The 23,405-nt window shown below is 38.5% G+C and overlaps 1 protein-coding gene and 1 long non-coding RNA gene across 3 annotated transcripts in view; one reads left to right on the forward strand and one right to left on the reverse strand.

Annotated features, from left to right (window-relative positions):
- The window catches only part of ITK (IL2 inducible T cell kinase), a 54,114-nt gene that overhangs the window by 8,533 nt on the left and 22,176 nt on the right, over nt 1-23,405 (reverse strand). The window contains exons 4-14 of one of the 2 annotated variants that reach the window (XM_020813431.3): nt 20,571-20,699; nt 18,562-18,602; nt 17,109-17,266; nt 16,655-16,720; nt 13,981-14,035; nt 12,879-12,958; nt 10,881-11,017; nt 8,926-9,000; nt 6,532-6,703; nt 4,878-5,094; nt 2,274-2,338 (exon numbers count right to left, since the gene is read on the reverse strand). In XM_020813431.3, coding sequence (XP_020669090.3) covers nt 2,274-2,338; nt 4,878-5,094; nt 6,532-6,703; nt 8,926-9,000; nt 10,881-11,017; nt 12,879-12,958; nt 13,981-14,035; nt 16,655-16,720; nt 17,109-17,266; nt 18,562-18,602; nt 20,571-20,699 — 1,195 coding nt within the window. Of the gene's footprint in view, nt 1-2,273; nt 2,339-4,877; nt 5,095-6,531; nt 6,704-8,925; nt 9,001-10,880; nt 11,021-12,878; nt 12,959-13,980; nt 14,036-16,654; nt 16,721-17,108; nt 17,267-18,561; nt 18,603-20,570; nt 20,700-23,405 lie in introns of both variants that reach the window. The other variant, XM_020813430.3, reaches the window with a different exon arrangement.
- Nucleotides 2,016-9,084, forward strand: LOC140704448 (uncharacterized). Its single transcript, XR_012083650.2, has 2 exons — nt 2,016-2,154; nt 8,970-9,084. It is a non-coding gene; the product is annotated as an uncharacterized LOC140704448 (long non-coding RNA).

Here is a 23,405-nt window from a genome sequence, read left to right on the forward strand (position 1 = left end):
AGGAAAATCTGGTTATCAGCAATACTACAAGTGAGAACGATCTTGGAATCAAAACAGATCAAAAGCTGAATATGAGCCAACAGTGTGATGTGGCTACAAAAAAAAAGGCAAGTGCTATTTTGAGCTGCATTAGTAGAAGTATAGTTTCCAAATCCTGCAAGGTACTCGTTCTCCTCTATTCGGCACTGGTTAGGCCTCATCTTGAGTACTGTACTGTGTCCAGTCCTGGACACCACCCTTCAAGAAGGATGCTGACACATTGGAAGAAGTTCAGAGGAGGGCAACAAAGATGATTAGCGGGCTGGAAAACATGTCCTATGAGGAAAGACTGTGGTAACTGGGCATGTTTAGTCTCAAGAAAAGAAGACTGAGTGGAGATATTATAGCACTTTTCAAATACTTGAAAGGCTATCATATAGAGGAGGGGCAGGACCTGTTCTCGATCAACCCAGAATGCAGGACACACAACAATGGGCTCAAGTTAGAAGAAACCATATTTCAGTTGAATATCAGGAAAAACTTCCTAAATGTTAGAGCAGAACAATTACCTCAAGGGGTGGTGAGTGCTGCAATACTGGAGGCATTCAAGAGAAACCTAGACAACTGCCTGGCAGATATCCTTTGATCTGTATTCATGCATTGAGAAGAGGAATGGACTCAATGGTCTTTTAGGCCCCTTCCAACTTCATGGTTCTATGAATACATCAACTTAGCATAGATACTCCCTCATATCTGAAATAGTGCCGTGCCACTTTGGATAATATTTTAAAAAAATTGTGAGAAGGGGAAAATTAGAGGGGGAAGTTTCTCCACTGTCCTTTCCACTGTCACAACTCACTGCGTGTGCCACAGGGTTGTCACCAAAGGGAACACCACCCACAGCTCTATTTGGGAATGAATTAAGCAGCCACATACACTTTAGAGTGAGATAATCACTAGTGCTCCCAATCACACCAAATAAACTGCAGCCCCAGCACTGCGCCAGAAAGGGGTGGAACAGCTCATTAAAAGAGTCTTACTTAAAATATATGTGGTCACTAGAAAATAGGGTGCACCAATCACACCAAAAGCAAACCAAATAGTTGCCTATATGCTTGTCTGATTGCCCCTATAGATTTCTTAAGAGAGAAAAAATTCTTAAGGGCTAGCTGAATCAGAGTATCACAGTGAGAGCTCCTCTTATTTTCAGCTTGTGCAAATTAGTTGGCTTTGTCACATGTCTTCAGGACTTAGGCACATGATTGCTTTGATATCCAATTTCTCAAACATGAAAGACTTCCTCAGTGACATCTCTCACATCTTAATAAAATCTTCACCAGTCATATCTCTCCAACATTAAAATGTTTCCAGCTGTGATGAGTTATGTATAGTAACATTTTCTGACCTCACACATATTGAGACCTATACATACATACACACACGCGCGCGCACCACGCACGCACGCATGCACACAGAGAGTGAGAGAGAGAGAGAGAGAGATTAAAGACTGTATGTATTTCAGTATGAGCTTTCATGGATACATGAAAGTGAGGAGACTCTCTGTCCTGCCAGCGTGCCAGTGTGGTCAGCTCTGTGGGGAGGCAGGGGAAGGGCCAGCCAGGCTCCTTCCAAGATTGGAGCAATGATGGGAGCCGAGCGCTGTGCAGAGCCTGTTAAGTGGCCTGGTCAGTTCTGGGGAGCGGGATGGGTGGGATCGTTTCTCCAAGAAAACAAATATGAAGTGCCCATGTGTTGTTTGAAATATAACAGATTGAATCTAGCTACTGAATGGTAAGATTATGTTTGGAAAATAGCAGATGATGCTAAGCAGAGAAATAGTGGCAATGAGAAGGTGTATCTCCAACCCTCCATTTGATGAATGTGATACATGAAAGGTTTAATTTCCTTTAGTATTCACATGCATCACATTGCTGTCTCCGTGAACAGGTTTTATCGATCTTTGAGAACCTAGAAAATGTAAGTTTTATCGTTCTTCAAGAACCTGGAAGATCTATTTGACTGGAGATGACAGTGCAGCAAAATAACGTGATTTCTACTAATAATAGAAAACGATGCCCCCAGCAAACGTTTGTCTTCTTTAAAGTGATTGGAGAAGAAAGGAAGCGTTAGAAGATGTCACAGCAAGAATGGAGGAAAGAATAAGCTCCAGATCAAGTTAGGATTTTTGTCGTTACAATACGTTTGGTGTCAGTAGCATTTCAAAAGGAAAGAACAATATAACTGGAATTTAACATCAAATCAATGGTTAGTGATGCATATAAGGTTAAAGTTACCGTGACATTCCAAAATCCGATACTTTGACAACTTGGTATTCTCCCACCAAACAATTCCGAGCAGCCTGTGGAGAAAGCAGAGACAGAGGGCATTTTTAGACAAGACTTTTTTGTGTGCATTTGCTCCCCCTCTTTGCCTGCTTTCATCTGCTTCATCTACAAGAGGTTAGGTTTGCCCCATTGCCTGCTAGCTGTCCTAGAAGTTTTAATTCCTTTCTTTTCTTTGATGCACACCTCCTCTAGTCCACCAACAGTCCCACACGATAGTGTGATCTGGAATGTAGAAAATCCCTACCACACTGTGTTTTTCTGCCAAGAGGATTCACTTGTTCAATTACCTTTCAGAGGTGTGTTCTATAGCCACACCCCTTTTCTTGCTGTTTCACACATCCTCAGGATATTGCTCACAGTCAGTTTAGACCAATGGTTCCTAACCTTGAGGCTCCATCTGTTCTTGGGCTACAAATCCCAGAAATCCTGGCTAGCACAGCTAGTGGTGAAGGGTTCTGGGAGTTTTAGGCCAAGAACATCTGGGGACCCAAGATTAGGAACCAATGGTTTAGAAAAATATGCATGCAGTGATGCCTGCTGAAAGAGAGGCACTGGTGTAGGACATCACTCATTCCTGCTTCAATTATAGTTTAACACAGCAACAAGACTCCAAGGAAGAATGAGGGATCTCCCTCATCAAGGTGCATAGAGAAATCTATATTGAGAAAATGGGGATTGATTAGAAGAAAAATTATTTTGAAAATGTCAAGTAGCCAGAGGAATGAAAGCTAGAGAGGGGAAGAAATCCAGTTGAGATGCTCAGATAAAGGAAGATTTTGAGATGAAACAGAATAAAGTTGGGGAAATGAAAATGGGACTGTTCTGAGTTCTACTGACTTCTACTGACACTCAGAGCTAAATTACAAGCTGTTGCTCTTCTCTTTCCTACTTTTTTTTCCCTTTTTGTGAGGTATGCCAGGCTGAGAGAGCATAACGCTTCCAAGCTCATCTAATGAGTTTCATGGCCCAATGAGGATTTGAGCCAGGTTTTCCTGAGGCCATTCTCATAGCCAAACACAGTAACTACTGCACAATGCAGAATGTAGCACATCACTTATTTACGTCTGAAGTCTTGTTTTCCTACTGAAGGGGGTGGATGGGAAAACTTCAAAAAGAAGTCTGGTCCTGAGATGGGGCAGTGGGAAGAATAAAAATCCCTCTTTCTCAGAGGGTGGGAAATGGTGGTAACCAGCTGAGATACACAGAAAAAGGGAAATTTGAGTATAAAAAAAGAGCAATATAAATGAATGAATAAAAGAGGAGCCCATAACTGAGCAGTTGCACAACTGTGGTCAAACAAAAGCAAATTAGATTATAAAAGGAGGACTTTTCTAGGTTGGGGATCAATGTATTTTACTGATATTCAGATGTCACTAATAAGCAGGGTAAACAAAGCATCAAATAGCATTGTGGACAAACCAGACAAGATTTGGTCAGGCAAGACACAGATTTAAAATGTTAAAATTATACTGTAGAAAAGGAAACTGAGCCTTGCATGATCACACTTAAAGTTTGAAGATACCTGAGCAAGGAAAGGAGGCACTACGGCAATGGAAAGGAGTCAAAGAACTCACACAGAGCAACTTGCCTCAGTGGTGTAGAGAATGCATTAAGGGATTTATCATAGTAATGCAGTGATTCAAGAATAAAATTGCATCTAACTTAAAACAGCATAGCAGTGGTTGGGAAGCACATGAGGAATCTACCAGGAAACATCCAGGGAATATTATGCTGCTCATTGCTTTTAAGGCAAGCTGAAAGGAATGTATCCTGCCTGTCTGTTTGTCAGGCTAGTTTCAGCTTTGGGCAGTTTCCTGATTAGCACTTCAGACAAGGCAAAGGAAATTTTAAATTTCAGATATTTTTTGAAAGTAGTTTCATATTTGTTTAATTATTCATTTACATTTACAATTCCAATGTTATGCACATTCTCTCTAGCTCTGTGTGTGTTTCTCTCTTTATGTTTCTCTCTCCTCCATCTGTTGGCTCTGTCTGACCCCAATGACACAATCACCTAGGCAAACTTAATTGGCTAGCCAGCATGATAGCATCACTGTATGATTCTTGGCTGGCTGGTTCATGAAAATGATCAATCTATGATTTTTTTAAAAACTGCTTAAAAGCTGTTTTGTTTTCTTTCACTGTTATCACCATGCACCTATATCTGAATACTGACACTGTCTGAAAAGCAATGTGGCATTATGCCCTTCTGTACACAATCCGTGTTTCTCTAGGATCAGTCATGTGTAGCTAATCAAGGAAGCAAAAACAGAAGTAGCAACGCAAGGGTAAAAAAACAGTACAAAATAGCAGGCAAGAACACAATTATCAAAAAGCTTAGAAGGTATATAATAGAAAGGTTTTTCCTTTGGCTAATATCTCAGATACCCAGTCTACAACCATTATTTTTCACCTATGGACTGAAACAAGACAATGTTCAATTCAACCCCAACCATTCAAAATTAATAATCTTAAACAGTGATAATTTCACTTTTTCCCATTTGAAAACTTGCTGATTTCCTTATAACAGACCCAGGCACAACCCAGACATACCAGGTCTCTGTGGATAACAGATGCCTGCTCCAGATATGCCATTCCTTCACACACATCTTGGCACATTCCCAGCAGGTCTTCCTTTGAGGAACTCCCTCGCTGCCTCTTTAGGTAATCAGACAGGCAGCCATTTTCCATGAACTCAAACACGAGGCACATGGGAGCTTGTTGCATGCAAACCCCATGGAGCTGGACTAATTTGGGGTGAGACAGCTTCCTGTTGATACAAAGGGAGAAATCAGTCTTGTTCTATATAGTCCTTTGCAAAAACTGATATACGTCCAGTATTCAACAGGATGTGTTAGAAAGCAGAAAGAAAATGAATATGAAGGAAGAAAGCCAGACACAGAAATGGTATATAAACAAATTATGAAAGATGACGAGCCATAGCTCCTGGAGAACATCATGTTACATTCTTCTTACCACCGTGTGTCTTTCTTGAAAATAAAAACAAATTCTTGACCATATAATCAATCTTTTATAGGCATTTCCCTTATTTTCTGTTAAAGCAAGAGACTTGGTAAAATTAGAAGAAAAAGAAAATAGAACCCTGTGCAGAATAAGTGCTGCGTTGATTCCTTTAGTTCTCCAACAAAACTTGGCCACAAAAATATGTGAGATGAGCCTCCTCTTTGTTAGAAAATAAGTATCAGATTCTAAACCATAGGACTGTTGGTACAGCAGACTGTGATATAGCTCTCTGCAGGAACTAAAGAACTTACTTTTTACTGAATCAGATCATTAGTCTGTATTTCCCAATATTATTGACTCTAATTGGCAGCATTGGCTCCCAAGAGTGTCAGGCAGAAGACTTTCCTAGCTCTTATCTTGACATCCTTGGTATTCCCTATGGCCAGCCATCTAGGGTTTACTCAGGTCCAAACTTGCTTAGTTTACAAAACCAGAAGAGGCTGGATGTGTTCAGCAGGGTGTGGTTGTTCATAGTACAGTAGCTAAGGGAACTACGTATACAGAAAGTGTAGTTCAGATTTTTGACTAATCCACTTTGTATCCACTGAGGCTGGCATGAGTGACATCAAAACCAACCACTTCCCATTCAGGAGTGACCTACACAGCAGTAATGAGGATGACACATCACTTGCATCTAAAAAGGACAAGTAATGTGTGGTCCTCATTGTACTGTTTGACTCCAACTCCCACCATTTCTAGATAGCCCAGCAAGTAGGCAGACATGATGTGGTCTGATAAAATCTGAAAAGCTACAGATTACCCATCCCTGTTCTAGTGCAACCAAGCCTTTTTATATTCACTCATGTTCTTGGTTATTTTTAAATTGTAAAGTATTTTCAAATTGTGATGTACCTTCTGATCCCTTTTAAAATGTTGAGAACATGTTCTTAGTATTTCTTTCTGTCCAAACATTCTTAGCATTCTAAAACAAACTCCTTGAGCCACAGTCTGAAGAATGGCAAATATGAGTTGGAAGGGCCGTGTAGCTCAGTGGTAGAGCACTTGCTTGTGTTCCAAAGGTCCAAGGTTCAGTCCATAGCAGCAAGAATAATCTAGGAGCTATAGCCCCCAAAAGTATTTTTTCCCTGTTTCTGGATATAAGGTAGCTTCCTCTACCCCTAAATCCCCCAACATTAGACCTGACATAGTGTTGTAGCCTTTGACAAGTATTTGTCATCCTTACATCATGACTTGGGCCTCCTCAACAAAGTCTTCTTCTGACATTGCTCCTGGGCGAATAGTCTTTATGGCCACTTTCATCCGATCAAGCCAATAGCCAAGATGCACCACTCCAAACTGGCCAACACCAATCTCCTGCTCAAATGTCAGTTCCTGTGGATTAATCATCCATTTACCTAGGAAAAAGAAGCAGGTGCAACTCTCTCAATTCTGTTTATGGGGTGTGGGTGAGTGTTCTTTTGGACTGATTACACTATCCTACAACTAGAATTACAGTTTTAAAGATGTAGAGTGATTTAGCTTAATTATGTAGTTCTTTAATTGATGACAATCATGAAATGTGTCTGGTAATTCAGGATTTTCCAGTCCAGAGCATAATCATAACATTCTGTTGAAAAGCTTCCCAAGAGTCAATATGTTATTTCTCTTGGAGATAATAGAGGACGCAATGTCTTGATATCAGGCATCATGCTTGAGAGTTTGTTGTCGGAGATTGAGCACCTCCTGCTGTGGACTACAATACCAGTTTCTATGAAATAGGTAATAGGCAACACTGTTAACTTCCCTGGAATGCTGAAAATAATGTCAAAATAATTCACCTTGCTGACTCGACCACAAGCCATCTATGCATTTGGATTTAGACTATATCTCTACTTTGTATTGGTCAAGTTACATCTCTATGAGTCTCATCATTTGACTTTCTATGAAATGGATGTCAGACCAGAAGACTGTGGGTTTGATTTTTTTTTCCCCAGTCTGGAATTCAAGGCCTCTTTTGCTGTCTTCTTATGCTTTTGGGTAGGACATTCTCCTTTTAGCCTCTTCTGCTGCCTCCTGAGTATTGATATGTTGTAAGTGACCATTCTCACATTTCCATCAGCCATTTTGTGAAAACTGCATGACAACCATTTTGTGAGCATACATATAAGATTCTCTCCAAATTCCAAATAATTCAGCTGACGCCCCCAGAGAAGTGGGGTTTGTGTCTCTTCCAACTTTACAAAATTATGTTTTGCATTTAGGGAGCAGCGTTAATTGATCCCATTTACTGGTAATATCAACAAAACATTTTGTAACACCTCACGAATACCCATAGCTAACTTTGTCAGGCTCTAGTCACACGAGGGAAATGTTATGTATTTATCCACCAGTTATGTTGGTATTGTTTTTTCCTGGTCACACAATGCAGAGTCAAGACTGAGACATTTTCCCGGCCAGCGGTGTAACTGTGGAACACTTCCCCATTGCCTTGAGGGTTGTGTTATTTTGTACCTTTGTTGTACCGGTGCATTCCTTACCAGGATTGCCTGTGTGCACGACCTGTCCTGCTTCTTTTCAAAATCAAACCTTACTGCAGCACACTTTTTTTTAAAAAAATGTCATGTCCAATACATCAATATTTTGGTAAAAGTATGTCACCGGGGAGGGGGGAGGCGGGGTGGTGCTGCCGTTACATTACTGGCGAGTAATATATTTTTCTTTCCTGTGGGAAGATACATTGAAACATTGGCATGCCAATGTCATGGGGGGATGATTGACAGTACTGCTGTGCGGATATCCCACACATTCCACTGTATGCAATGCATTTCTGCAGGGGCAGTCAGTGCAACAGAGGGACACTTTCCTAAACAGAAACCCACTGAATATTTCTGATCAATATTCGCTCTAATTTCACACACCCCATGCGTGAGTCTGTTCCAACTTGTATGGGGTTCCATTGTGATAGGGACAAAAGAGGCTGGAAACATTAGCTGTGGGTGCACAGGGGAGAAGGAAAGCTGTACGGAGGGAGGTGGAGTCAAGCACGCTCATGCACTCATGCGCATTAGAGGGAGACTTGTTTCTTATGTATTGATGTATCGATAAATATTATATACGTATAAATATAATATTTATATAAATCATATCATTTATAATATTATATAATATATATAAATCAAGGGGCTAAATTGCCCCTTGAAGCAAGAGAGGAAATAAAGTGGTACCATGGTGTAGCTGGCCATAACAATTCAAATAGGAGAAAATAAATAAATCAATATGGCTAAAAGTTCTTGGGACTTTCATCCCAGGATATAAACTATGTGACCACAATTCCGTACAACAGATGCATGGAAAGTATTGGAAGAACGAAAACATTGTCCTCATGTGACCAGGGCCTCTCATGAGAAAGTGAATGCCTCACTGCATTTCTTAATCTTTAAAGGGCTGTAAGACATTTCTTCAGTTTTGCTCCAAAACACAACTATATTTCTGTTATTTGACCCATTCATTGTTGTATTGTTCATTGTTCGAGGTAACTGAATCACCCCTGCTGCCGTCATTCAGACAATGAGACCAAGTGAAGTGAACATAAGTGAAGAATAAATGTAGTAAAATCCAAGTCATCAAGTCTCCTTACCATAACTTAGCCCAGCTGTAACAGGGGCCTTTTCTCTCCAACAGGAAACAGCACAACGCAAACGAGTAACAAGACCTGTATTATGAAGAATAATAATACAGTATAGAGGATTGAAAGAAAAAGGAAGAAAGAATGCTGATCATAGTAAGTCTAGGAAAAGAGAGAGGCCAGTTAGCCAAGGATACCTGGAGATTGAGGAGGTAGATTATGTTATGGCTATATTTCACATACTGATTTTTAATAACTAATTATATTCTTGTCAATGCCTAATACAAGAAAACTGCTGTTATTAGGTATAAAATAGTTATTTGCTACCCTACCCATCTGAATTCCCAAGGACGTTCTATGAAATTTCATTGCCATGAAATCATATAAGCAGCATGCCCATCTATGTAAACATCTAGGAGTTATCTATCCATTTATGTATTTATTTACAATATTTATATAGCCATTGTATTACAATATGCAGGCAATGTGGAAAAATAAACAAACACAAATGCAGGAAACGCAATAGACAAGTACAATAAAATCCAAGAGTCTCCAACATACAGAATGCTTAAAGATAAACTAAAAGCTCCTCACCAGTTACCAAATGGTAAAGGGATGTTCTATTGTACTAAAATTATAACAGCAATGCTTCCATGTTTTATACCTGAAAGGTGGAAGAAGCATTAAGTGTGCAGCAGAAATTAGCATTCATAAAAAACTTACAGATATACAAACTGGTCACAGCTCTCATGTCAGAGCTGGGGCATAAATTGATTTCATTCTTGTCCTAAGAGGACCATTAAATAGCCAGGTACCACCAGCTATGATCTTTTTGACTCACTTCACTGCTTTTGGCAAGAGAAGGAATTAACAAAACTAGTTTCAGCTAAAATGAAGGGAGGTGGAGGGAGTGAAGTTACTTTGGGGAAGTTACTCTCTTCAAGAAGATTCTGAGAAACCTGAGGCCTGATTGGTGAATTGCCTTGGAAGGTCTAAAAGGGGGAATGATGGGTATAAAAATGAAAAAGAGATTTTACTTAGTTTAGTCTAGTCTTTCTCAAGGGAATGTTGTGCTCACATGCTGCTTTGCTACCTGATTTGTTCTGGAATCATGTTGAAGTTCTGCTTGAATGTGAGTATTATCTTAGGATAGCTAGCTTTTTTAATTATCTGTAGAAATTGTTCTGGAATTGTCTTTTTCTCAATATCTTTTGAATACTTATTTACTGCTTTTTGGATTTTTGAAACTATTTCTTTGAACTGTTCGGAACTTTATTTTTACTTTTTTGCAGCAACTTTCAGTAAAATAATAACATTTTGCAGCAGTTTGGTTATTTGTGGAAAATAGGTAGATTGGTACTAAAGAAAGGCTTTGTGTTGGCCACCTATTAGAAGGGCAGGAAGATTTCTCCCAGCCATCAGCATATTTAGCCTTCCTGGAATCTACCCACACTAGGAAAGTCTGGGAAGCGTAGCTGAATGATGAATGTGGGCCTCTGTGACTGAGCCATAACTTTGACACTGTTCTCTTAGGAATAGGTCTCCTTTCCCCTTTTCTTGCCAAAAGGAGTTATTTTCCCTTGGTGAATTCTTATTCTCTTTTGTCAGCTTCTGGAATTTAGAAGCTGACAAGCTATAGAAACCTTATCTGTTTAGCTTCTGGCTCAGCTTTCTTCTTGGAGCAAAGAAAAGAAATGCCAGTGTCTAATAATTTTTATTGTGTTCTGCAGTGATGGTCATTTTGAGCATCCATACATCCAGGGGAATAAGCTAGCTTTTTTCTTCTTTGAACATTTTTATTCACTGCAATAAAATTCAAAACACTTTATATACCACAAGTCACTTTTTTCTTTCTTCAAGCAATCATTGAATCAGGTGGATTAAGGCCCTAGTCCTCAGGATTGATACAGAGACTCTTTTTTAGAGAGCAGATACTACTCCAGAGAAAACTCTTGTTCTGGCCTTACCTCCTGAATTGTGCTGGTGATAGTTGATCAGTTCTGGGATGCAGTTAAAAACATGCTTCTCTGCCACATAGTACTTCTTGGGATTGTCACTCGTCTCTTTGATGTGATAATGCTTTATAACAGGGTTATTGTCATTGCTGCTAAAAACCAACACAAAAATATTCTTTTCAAAAGAACGTACAGCAGCAAAAACTCCAGTAAGTTGCCAACTAGCTGTCATGAATAGTGAGTGATGAACTATAAACTGTTGGTCCAAATTTGGCAAACTTGTGAAGAAAGTAAAACAGTCTTCTTAAAATCATGATAATCTTTTAACTTCATTGCTTTGTGGTTCTTCAAAATATAATTGTAAATGAAAGTAGATAATAAGAATTATTATTTTTAATAAATCAAAGGTTTTATGGATGACTGATTCACCCAAATAAAAATGAATTGACATGAAAAAATCACTAAAAGGCATTTGAAACAGGGTATATTATAAGCCCAGAGAAATGAGTACCCTTGGGTAAAATGGAAGGTCTCTTTCTAAAAACCTGTTTGGAAAAAAGCAAAAAATCAACACAATATCAGGCAAAAACAAAATATATTTTTAAAAGGACAAAAATGTTGCAGCACCTAGAAGAATAACATATTTTAATGTAGGCTTTCTTGGACCTTTTTAACCCACTTTGCCAGACATATGAGGTGGAAATTCCTATTTTCCACCTCATATTTGGACAAAGTTTGCTAATAAGGTCCATGAAACTTTACATTAAAATACAATAGTCTTTTAGATGCCACAATGCTTTTGTCCTTTTTTAAAAAAAAATCTTTTGTTTTTGCTTGATGTGATTGCACATACTAACATGGCTACCTCTTCTAAATTTATCTAATGTGGCAAACGAGGGTTGTGAATGCATTATCATATACAGTGGTGCCTCGCACAACGAGTGCCTCACACAACAATGAATTCACATAACGATGTCTTTTTCTGATCAAGTTGCTGCCTCACACAGCGATGTTTCCTATGGGGGATTTTCACATAACGATGTCCCTATCCCCTCATTTTAAAGTGTCTTAAACTGTTAGGAAACTGTTTTAAATGCTTGGCATCGATAGTCCAGCTTGTGAAAGGCATGCAAACTTAATTTGGTGTTGTTCTGAGTCTTCGTTCATTTTTGCTGATTTTTTTATTTTTCCTCATTGAAATGTATTGGAGAAAACAAAAAATCAGCAAAAATGAACAAAGACTCAGAACAACACCAAATTAAGTTTGCATGCCTTTCACAAGCTGGACTATCGATGCCAAGCATTTAAAACAGTTTCCTAACAGTTTAAGGCACTTTTAAATGAGGGAAAAGAGACATCGGAATGCCATTGAAATGTATTGAGTCGGCTTCAATACATTCCAATATAGGAAACATTGTTTCACTCAACGATGTTTCCTATGGGGATTTTCACTGAACGATGGCAATCCGTTCCAACTGGAACGGATTAACCGGTTTTCAATGCATCTCTATGGGAAATGGTGTTTCGCAGAACGATGTTTCACACAGCGATGAATTTTTTGGAACCAATTAACATCGTTGTGCGAGGCACCACTGTATTATCATATACACTTATATTGGTCAGGTTAACAATTTTAAATTAGTTTATCTGAGTATGTGGATCACTGAATAAATTCACTTTAGCTTTCCACTCTAAATAAAATTAAGTGAAAAGGGTGCAAACAAGCATAACAATTGCTTGTTTGCAAATATATTTTATATACGAGTGCATCCTTAAGAAAGAAAGAAAGAAAGAAAGAAAGAAAGAAAGAAAAACGAAGGAAGGAAGGAAGGAAGGAAGGAAGGAAGGAAGGAAGGAAGGAAGGAAGGAAGGAGTACACACACTGTATAGTGATGGTTTCATTCATATAACAACTTATTTAAATGTCTTAGAAAGAAGTACTGTTTTGCGTAGAAAACATTTATAACAATTATATCAAATAAGTGAATCGATACAAGCTTTTGTTCCGACCTGAGAGCTTTTGTGAAGACTGAGACAGTATACATGCCAGGTTGCCTTGAATCTCTCACCATAAAGGCCCCTTCTTTACCCTGCAGACAATTGGAAGATAATGTAATCTATCATATCTTACTAGACATGATTCATATGAGAAGACAGGAAAAGTAGTTTTGAAATCTTACATTCCTGCTTCACTTTGCCATCCCTTGTGTCTGTAATAAATAATTAACTTTGAGAATGAAGTTCATACAGAGGCCCATGCCCTCCCTGACAGAGGGGAGTTCCCCAGTAGAAAGGTAGCCACCTCCTCTTGAAGGTGTTCAATGCAGATCTGACTTAAAGATAAAAAAATTCCAAGGAGAGAAACCAAGGATTTGCCATTGCCCAGACACTTGGACTCAGCAGGCATCTGTCACTTGGCCACTGCCTTCCACACTTGAATAAAATGCATTCAAGTTTACATTGTACATTAGCAGGGAGAAGGTCCTGTAGCATCTGCTGCATCACTGATCTCTGGCCTTGCCCCCAAACAGATACCCTGTTTCCCCCAAAATAAGACCTAACCTGAAAATAAGCCCTAGTATGATTTTTCAGGATGCTCATAATATAAGCCCTACCCCAAAAATAAGCCCCAGTTAAGTGAAACCCCGCCACCCTCCACCACTGTGCAGCAACCAGAAGAAAATGACAGGACTGTATTTGAATAAATGTAGATTGTTGTACATGGGGGGAAAATCCCCTGAAAATAAGCCCTAATGCATTATCTGAAGCAAAAATTAATATAAGACCCTGTCTTAATTTCAAGGAAACATGGTAGCATCAAGCCAAAAAGCCAGAAAAAATCAGAGACAACAAACAGTGGCACAGTGACGGTTGCAGAATCAGGAAGGCAAATGGTTGTACTGACACCATTGACATCCTGCTACACATCTCCACTTCAGTTTCAGCTGGCTTGGTTTAGAACACATACCTCATGCTTTGACAGCATTATGTCTTCCAGGAGTTACAGACAATGATGCAAAATGGTTTTGCTCATATTTTAACTTGCAAACAACCAAGCACGCATGCTCACGTAAAATAAAAGGTGATTATCACCTAAAAGGATTTACCCTACCTCTTCTTTGAGCAGTGTTTCTGCCTTGCTTCTGCTGATATTTTTGTTGTACCACCTGTAACGATCAAAGAGTTAAGGCTAGGATGTCTAAAACTTAGCTCTAATCTTCTTGGCTTTGGGGTCATTATAATTTACAGTACATCTCCTTACTCTAAATTGTAATGCACAGAAATGAAACTGGATCTAGGAAAAATTAATTTGTGAAATATGACAATGAACTCAGATTTATGTTAGCCATTACAAATCAAGAGATTGAGAGTTTTCAGTGCAAAATTGAACTGCCTGCTCATGACCATGATAGGCATGTCTACAATAGAGACTTGGGATGGCCACTGCCTTTATATGCTCATGACAATGAAACTAATTAATCAGACAATATCTCTAAAAGAGAAAAGTTTTTGTTAAAAGGAAAAAAGCTGCAGTTAAATGATAATTTAAATAAGAAATTCAGACCACAATGAATCCATATTACTCAACAAAAGTAAATTGACAAATTCTTTTTGTACCTTAACTTCTACTCCAAGTGAACACCACACCAAAATCCCACTGGCCAGCCATCCTTATCTAAAACATCATTAGTGTTGTAGAAGAGGTGAAATGAATCACAGGCTTTGATTGTGTTAATCCAGAATATAAATCTTCATTAATTTTGCTGTTGTTCACCTTGCTGCCTGAGATTGACAGCATTTGTGAATTTTTTCTACTTTTTTTTTTACAAAAAAAATCATGGAAAGTAGGGTGTTTTGTTTTTTTGCACAGAAAGCCTCTACTGCATGAAACTCAAGGTTTTTAACATAAATCATTCTTTCTTTCTTTCTTTCTTTCTTTGCATGAAAAGCATAGGTTTTTTTCCATGAATGCTGTTGCTCAATTAAAACTGCTGGTCTTTTCACTTTGCCATAGGAATGAAATCTGAAATCTGCTGCTCATTTTAATGGTAAGATATCTTAGTGTATCACCATCTAGAAACAGCAGATTTACAGCATAGTCCTATCCACAGTTATACAGCCATTGCTTATCCAATCCAGTGCATTCATATTTAGAAGGAGGAAGGCTCATGGTGTAAGCAGACTTGGGAAACAGATTGTTTTTCTTTTTTTAAGAAATGAAAGAGTGGAGCTTACTCCATCTTTATACTTGAAATGGAAGATACAGTTTGAAAAAAGTAGTGCATCAATGTACTTGATTTGGGCATTGATTTATCATCTACATTTCTTTACTCTTTAGGATATAGTTTTAACCACAGCTTTTTGCTTTAAACCTTTTTGGGGGGGGGGAATTTCCCTGCTTTTTGAAAGGTAGGCATATATAGACTTTAATGTCAGGAAATGAAAATCTGTCTTTACTGAACAATGTAAGATAATTTTTTTAAACTACTGTAGAAATAAACAAAGCAAACTATCAAAAGGGAGGGGGGAGACAATCTCACTATAGAAAACAGAGTTACTAAATTTTTTTACTGAACTCCTCAACCCAGTGAATCTAAGGAGGCTCTATCTAATTTAGTTACATTGTAACAGATTGTGTATATATGATATTATATTGCTACTTTATGCTATTTTTCATTGTATTTTTGTGTTATACAGTATCTTGATATATCTGCTGGTCAGTGACAATAATAAAGCTCATTCATTCATTCAGTATAGAAAACAGAATAAATTCTTACTTCTATTTGGATTTGTAAGGAAACTAAATGCATTAACTGCATTACCTTACATAGAAAATCACTATGTAAGTTAAATCTGCCCTCCCCAAAGCTTCCCTTCAGAAAATATTTCCAGGATCAGATTTGTTACACCAAAAGCTAGTCTTGTTTGGCATGCAGGGGAGATAACTACAATTTACACCCCACAGTTGCTACTGCACATTGCCCAGCTGGGTAAAAGGAATAACCAGAAACTACTGTACATACTTTTGGGAGGTGGCAGAACAGAGAGGAAAAATTGCAACAGCAATAACAGCTGTAGTAAAATAACAGCTGTAGTAAAAAAAAAAAAGGTTGCCAAAAAAGGGAGAACGTCTCCAGCATTTGTTTCCATGGGGGAGTTAGCATGGATATCAGTCATAACTATGTGATGATTAGAGCCATCTTAAAATATTTTCTGCTTTGAATGCTTTATATATTTTTTCCTTAATTCTGTAACACTATCAAGTTCATTTCTGAAAACAGAATTTGAAATGAATTGCACAAAGCACAACATTTGCTTGCATAAGTTACACCTGTGGAAGCATGCTGTCATCAGGAGGAAGTCTTTAAAACATTGCTGGCAAGAGAGATTTTCATTAATTAAAAACATCCTCATTCTTTATTCACAAATGAGGCTACCTGTGGGAGAGTAAATGGAAGTCTTTAATTATCAAAATTTCCAGGGATGTTAGCAGGTCTTTGGGTCTGAATCCTGAATCCAAGCCTGAGTCCGGGTTTTTGGTACCAAGTCTCAAGGCCCAATCCCAAGTCCCTATTAAAAACAAGTTTGTTTTCCCCAGGAAAAAAAGAGGGGTGGGTAGGTTAAAAGATGTGATCCAAGTCTGAGTCATTGGGGGGGGGAGAAACTGAGTTGAGTCTCAGTCAAGTTGCCAGTGCGACTTAAGTCCAACTTGACAGCAAGTCCCATAAGCTGTTTGCTTTGTTCCTACACCTTTCAACGAACCCCAGAGAACAAAGCAATCTTACTCATATATTTGCAGATTTGCTGGTGATTTTTCTGCCACGTAGCTGCTTGGCACATATCCTTCATGACTGTTAAAAATAAGATGCCTTGATATTAGCATATGAGAAATGTTTTCCAGAAAAAGCATACATCATCATTTCCATTTCGATTGTCAACAGCAACACTGGGAAGTTCGTACCAGTGATTACAGAACACAGATGATAAATCTGTTCACATATTACAGTTGTAATTTACAAACTAAAATTTGATTTGAGAATATATTCAAGAGCTGCATCTGTCTCAAAGTGTGTATTTAATAAATTACACATTCATCTGAAATCAGTTCTAGATGAGGTACCAAAGCAAAGTGAGTAAGAAGCTGTACATATGAGAAAACTGTGTTGCTTTTTAAGAAGGGTTGTTATTAAAATTTGAATAAATGTTTAAAGAAACTCAGCATTCATAAAAGATGCCTACCCATTCTTATCTCGAACCAACCACCAGTGGATCTCTGAATTATTTATGACATAATATTCCTCATTGCACCGTAATGTTAGCTCCTGTGGATTTTGGGCACTGTAGTCATAAATAGCAATTACTTGTAATGGAGTTTCCTTGGAATCTAGTTGCAATTTCTGTGCAAAGCACCAAAAACAGAAGAAAAAGAAACCAAAGAATGAGAGTTTGAATATAAGACATGAGGGCTGTTCATTATGGCTTTATATATTATATAAAATAATTGCACACTGTCAAGTAAATTTTGATTTATGATTACCCTTTCGAGGGTTTTCTATGTAGAGCATACTCAGAGGAGGTTTATCTCTGGCAGTATTCCTTTCTATACCAGTTGTTGGGGAATAGACGCAGGGTGTGTGTATGTGCTGTTACACTTATGTTCTTATGAAGACTTTCTCATGGGTATCTGGTAGTGAATAAAATGCCAAACTACAGAGCTATTTGGTTTGATCCTGCATAGCTCTTCTTAGAAAATACAACTATTTACACAATGGTGTATATCCATTTGCTAGACCCAATCAGAGTAGAGCTATTGAATCATCTGCTGAATAGTAAAATAACACAAATCATTGACCTACTCTAATTGTGACTGCCAAACAGATTACATCCATTTGTCAGATTTCTAAACTCTTTCTACACCTGTTTCATGTCAATGTATAGTTTTCTAGGGTTCTGCATACGTATATAGAAATATACTGTATTCCTGTTACATGACATCATATCTAAAATGCACCCATTTCAATCCACTGCCCATGTACAGTATATGCACATTTGTAGATTTGAATCCTTTGCCCCCATATAATATTTAAACTAATTTGGGATATGAGTGTTACAAAATGCTACTCTTGCAAGCTGTAAAGGGAAAGAAGAAATGATGGTGCAGTAGTTAAATTCCATGCTGCAGTCAAGACTCTGATCCAGACCTGTGTTTGATCCCAAGGGGCTCAGGTAGCTCAAGGTTCACTTAGCCTTCTATTATTCTGAGGTCAGTAAATTGAGTACCCAGCTTGTGTGGGAGGTGGGGTCGGATGTGCAGCCTGCAGAATTAAATTGTAAACCACCCAGAGGGTGTTTTAAATGCTACGGGACAGTATATAAACAGCACACTTTGGTTTGCTTTCTGAATTCAAGATTGTTACTTCATTTGAGAAAGACCTTGCTAAAATACCACTGACGACGAAATTTAAGAAACAAACTGACCACAATCTATCTTTTCTTTTGAAGATATGCTAATCTTATGGAAATCTTTGAACAGAAATTCTATAAATATAGGACTAAGTAATCAAAAATACTTAAGTAACATCTGAAATGCAAAATCTGACATGACATTTCAAAACTGAGCTTCAGCCATTTTGTTTTGAATGTTGGCAATATTCTGTCTCATCCCTGTACATTCCCCATTTAATGTGCTCACCCAGTTATTATCTGGAGTTGGAGGAAGAGGTTTCTTCGAGACTGGGAAAAGAAACAGAGCATTAAAACATTATAATATATCATGTAGAAATCTAGCCAGAAAAAAACAACTATGGAGAACAAGGAGAGGTGTTCTGCAAATTTTTGGGTTTCCGTATTACCACTGGGTGGCTCTATTTTCCCAGAGAGAACTAGAGGCTTGTAGGAGACTCTTAGAGTTGCAATGAAGCAACTTTTATTCCACCTGTGAAGGTTGAGTGATAGGGAATAGTCCAGGGAATGATAATGCTTGCTTAACCAGATAGCCAGACATCACCCACAATCTGTCTTCAGCATGAATAGAGTTACTCTGCAGGATTCTTTTGCAACATATATGCACTGGAATTACTCCAAAACAGGCTAGGCTTCTGAGATTCATATGTAACCCTTTCAAAATCATAAACACAGATAGCATCAGCCATGTCCTATAATTTTGGTACTCAGAACTAGTTCTTTATGGGACCTAATTTTATATCTCTGCCAAGGAATGATAACATTTACCTAAGGTGATTAAAATTTGACAGTCCAGCAGTGATCGGATGGGTCTTGGTATACTGTGTGATGCTGAGTGCTGAAGGATGAAGGCCACAGAAAATGCCCAGTTTATTTAAAATATAGAAGTACTACCAACGAGTGGACAGATGCAGACTGTATGTCAACATTCAAATCACATATATCTACTGTTATTTAGAAATTAAGCTTTTAGGACAGGGGTCAGGGAACTTTTTTACCTTTTACCCCCCAAAAAATTTATATACGCCGACATTACCCCCTTGATTCAAAAGGAAGGAAATCATACATTATTTGAATTAAAAATATTATTGAATCTACACAGGCTGTGTACCGAACTATCAGAATGCACCAAATGTGATAAAGATATGCACTATTTTTGCTGGAACACATTGCACTCCAGCCATGGTGTGGTATAGTGAGTAGTAAGGTGTCCAACGTGCCTAGCAAGTTGCATTAAATTTTTGCTAGCTCGCAGAGGGTTTAATTATCATCAGTGGCTGCCAGAGTGGTGTTAGCAACGACATGCTTGCTAGAGACAGCCACCGCAGAATTGGGGGGGGGGGCTTTCCCTACCACTTTACTCATTCTATGTGTGGTGTGCAAAAAGGAACAAACCAGACTAAAGGTCATGTCACACACCCTGGTGCCACAGCCCAATATCAAAGGACCAGTGTACTTTTTTATCATCATCAACGGAAAACTCAGCAGTAGCCAGAGGATTGGAAAAGATCAGTCTACATCCCAATCCCAAAGAAGGGAAGTGTCAAAGAATGCTCCAACTACCATACAATGAGCTGCATCTGTGGCACTCATACAATGGCACTCATTTCACACGCTAGCAAGGTTATGCTCAAAATCCTACAAGGTAGGCTTCAGCAGTATGTGGACCAAGAACACCCGGAAGTACAAGCTGGATTTCGAAGGGGCAGAGGAACTAGAGACCAAATTGCTAACATGTGCTGGATTATGGAGAAAGCCAGAGAGGTCCAGAAAAACATCTACTTCTGCTTCATTGACTACGCAAAAGCATGGCAGAAAGTGAGGAGGACTTAAAGAACTTCTTAATGAGGGTGAAAGAGAAGAGTGCAAAAAATGGTCTGAAGCTCAACATCAAAAAAACTAAGATCATGGCCACTGGTCCCTTCACCTCCTGGCAAATAGAAGGGAAGATATGGAGGCAGTGACAGATTTTACTTTCTGCTCTTTAACCCCAGGATTTTCACTTTTACCCAATTTGGGGTAATTTACTCCTGTTTCCGACCTATGTTTTAGAACATAGACTACAGTCATGTTACTATACACGCTTCTCTCTCTTTCTAATGATGTCATAGGATTATCAACTATCAGAGGTTATCAGGGCTTTGCTTGGTATTTCCATACACAAAATTAAACCACTTATTAAGAATTTATTCAGGAGGGCCATTGGGGGGGGGGGGGAATGAGAAATCAATTTCCTACCAGTCTTGGCTGAGATGTATTCCACACAGCCTGTTGCTAGCTTTTCTGACTGAGCACAGCATCTCCATCTTCCATCTATCCAAAAATTTGGGTGAAACTTTGTCACCAAATTGTTGTTGCTCCTAGTTGCTGAAACAGTTCATTGGAAGAGTCTTTAAAACTACATGAAGTATCACCCACTTATCCATATTTACAGTGATCCAGAATCGCCGCAGTTACATACAATTATGATGAATTTACATAGGATTACTATTACTATTAATTATTAACAAATGTAATAATAATTATTATGTTGATTGTCATAATTATTGGCAGATTTTATTAGCAGACTCTATAATATGTATTATAATGATTAATACAGAATCTCCTAATATAATCTGCCAATGAATATGACTTGAATGGAGAAAGTGTAAGAGAAGGTCAATTTCAATAGAGCTAAGCCTTCTGCATAGAAAACTACACTCTGTAACACATTCCTCTCTCATCACACTGGAAACAGGTCATGCAACAAAGCAAAATGGTGGGAGATTCAGGACAAAGAAATGTATTTCACACAGTGTATAGTTAAACTTTGGAATTCAGTGTTAGAAGATGCAGTACTGTTGCTGACATAAACTGACAAGGTCAGATGAATTTAAAAAGGGGATAAGTCAGATTTATGGAAGATATGGCTATCAGTAGTTAGTAGCAATGATAATTACATATAAAATCTTGTATAAAAGGCAGCATGCCTCTGAATGCCAACAACTGGGGAACACAGATGGGGAGGTGCAGCTGCACTCCTGTCTTGCTTGATGTTTCCCTGAGACTGACCACCGAAGGAGCAGAATGCTGGCCTTTGGCCCCTTCCGGCATAGTTCTTCTGATGTTCTTATAGTCTTACCATCACTGCTGGAGAGGTGTGTCTTTCTGTTTTTATTGTAAGCAGCCAGACTACAGCAACCAGATACTATGGCTGAAATCCTATTACTTATTGTAGTAAGTCACAACTAGAGTAGGCCCATTTAAATGAATAAAACTTACAGAGGAGTTGAGTCACCAAATCCTCACTGATTCAGCGGGTCTATTCCAATGTGACTTACCACAATAAGCGACAGGATTTTAGCCATTAATTTCTTTGCCATGTTTAAATTACTATTTCATGAGAAATGTAATTGAATAACACATCACTCTCAAGTATTGGATTACAACTCCAATAATCCTCTGGATAATTTAGTATAAGTAGTTTGAATGGGAATTCTAGGAGCTTGAGAGCACCAAGTTGGGAAAAACTGAAATAGGAAACTATAAAGAGCCAACTTATTTAATACACAAGCAGTGGTGAAATTCCAATTTTAGATTATCTTTAAATCTATACGTGTCGAAAAACATTTGCAAGCAAACTCTTATTCATTGTCTGAACTCCTATTGCACAACTCTAGGTGTATAACAGGAAATCATCGGGGCATAGCATTTCCACTGATTTAAAGGCTTCCTTTGGTAATTGCAACATGCATGCAACTCATGCATAATATGACAAAGTTGCATGCACTCAAAAAATCACCAAAGGAATTAATTTACTGATACTGAGGATGTCATTCCAACTGCGCATGCAGAGCTGCACAACAGGATTTCAGCCATTCTTTATATATGTATTGTAATTATATTATGTTTAATACCTTTCTTCAAACATAGTTAAAGTATATGGAGAACAAAACATTATTTCTTTCCTGTTCATGTGCTAATTTATTATGGAGAGTTACACTGACATGCATTCAAAAATGAGAACCATTACCCACAATCTAAAATGATATCATCCAGAATTTTATCACCTTTTTATTCTGATCAAAGGGGACAAAAAAAGCAAAAAGACTGAGATGCCTTTGAGCCGTTTAAAACATAATATAAAATATCTCAGGAAGCATTTCATACATGCTACCAGCAGGCAGGATTAGGCCAATCAATTCCAGGATGAGGTAGCTGGAGCAGACGTTTGTGGAAGGCAGCAGAACAGTCACTGCTTCTTGCTCTCTGCCACCTGCATTGAGAATTGTTGGTCTCTTCCTCTATCCTTTGCCATTGCTGCCATCTCCTCAACTTTATCAAACCACCTCTTCTCAGACAGCTGTGTGCATAATACCTGGGCCCAAAGCATTAAGGAGGTGAAACAAAAATTGTGCCAGACAACATCTTCACCCCTTAGCATCAAAGAATCATGTAATTATGAAGCTAGAAGGGGTTTATAAGACCATCAAGTCCAACCCCCAGCTCAATACATAGGAATACATATCAAAGGATTTGTCCGGTGGTTGCCTAAATTAATGGTTCTTAACCTTTGTTACTCAAGTGTTTTTGAACTGCAACTCCCAGAAACCCCAGCCAGCAGAGCTTATGGTGAAGGCTTCTGGGACTTGCAGTCTGAAAACATCTGAGTAACAAAGGTTAAGAACCAGTGGTCTAAATTTCTTTTGAATGTCTCCAGTGTTGGAGCAGTCACCACCTCTTGAGGTAATTGATTCCATTGTCACACTGCTCAATCAGGAAGGTTTTTTTACATAGTGTATTTAACCAAATTCACCCCTTTGATGTTGTCATAATAAATACGGCATTACAACAGTTGGGGGATTGGAGGGCTTGAGCTGGCACTGACAATAAAAGAGGGGATCAAAACCATATTAAGTAGAATATATAAAATAAGTGGATGCGCCCTCCAACCTGTTAAAGCTTCCACCATATGGGCAGTGCTACTGATAGGCAGAATGAAGGGGGAAGAACAGCTCCTCCTTCTGAGCCTCCTGTTTGCTTCTCTTGGACAATCACACAGTCGGTGTGGCAACCCTTAAACTGGCTAGCGGT

The sequence above is a fragment of the Pogona vitticeps genome, chromosome 2 (genome assembly GCF_051106095.1).
Source record: "Pogona vitticeps strain Pit_001003342236 chromosome 2, PviZW2.1, whole genome shotgun sequence".
Classification (NCBI taxonomy): Eukaryota; Metazoa; Chordata; class Lepidosauria; order Squamata; family Agamidae; genus Pogona; species Pogona vitticeps.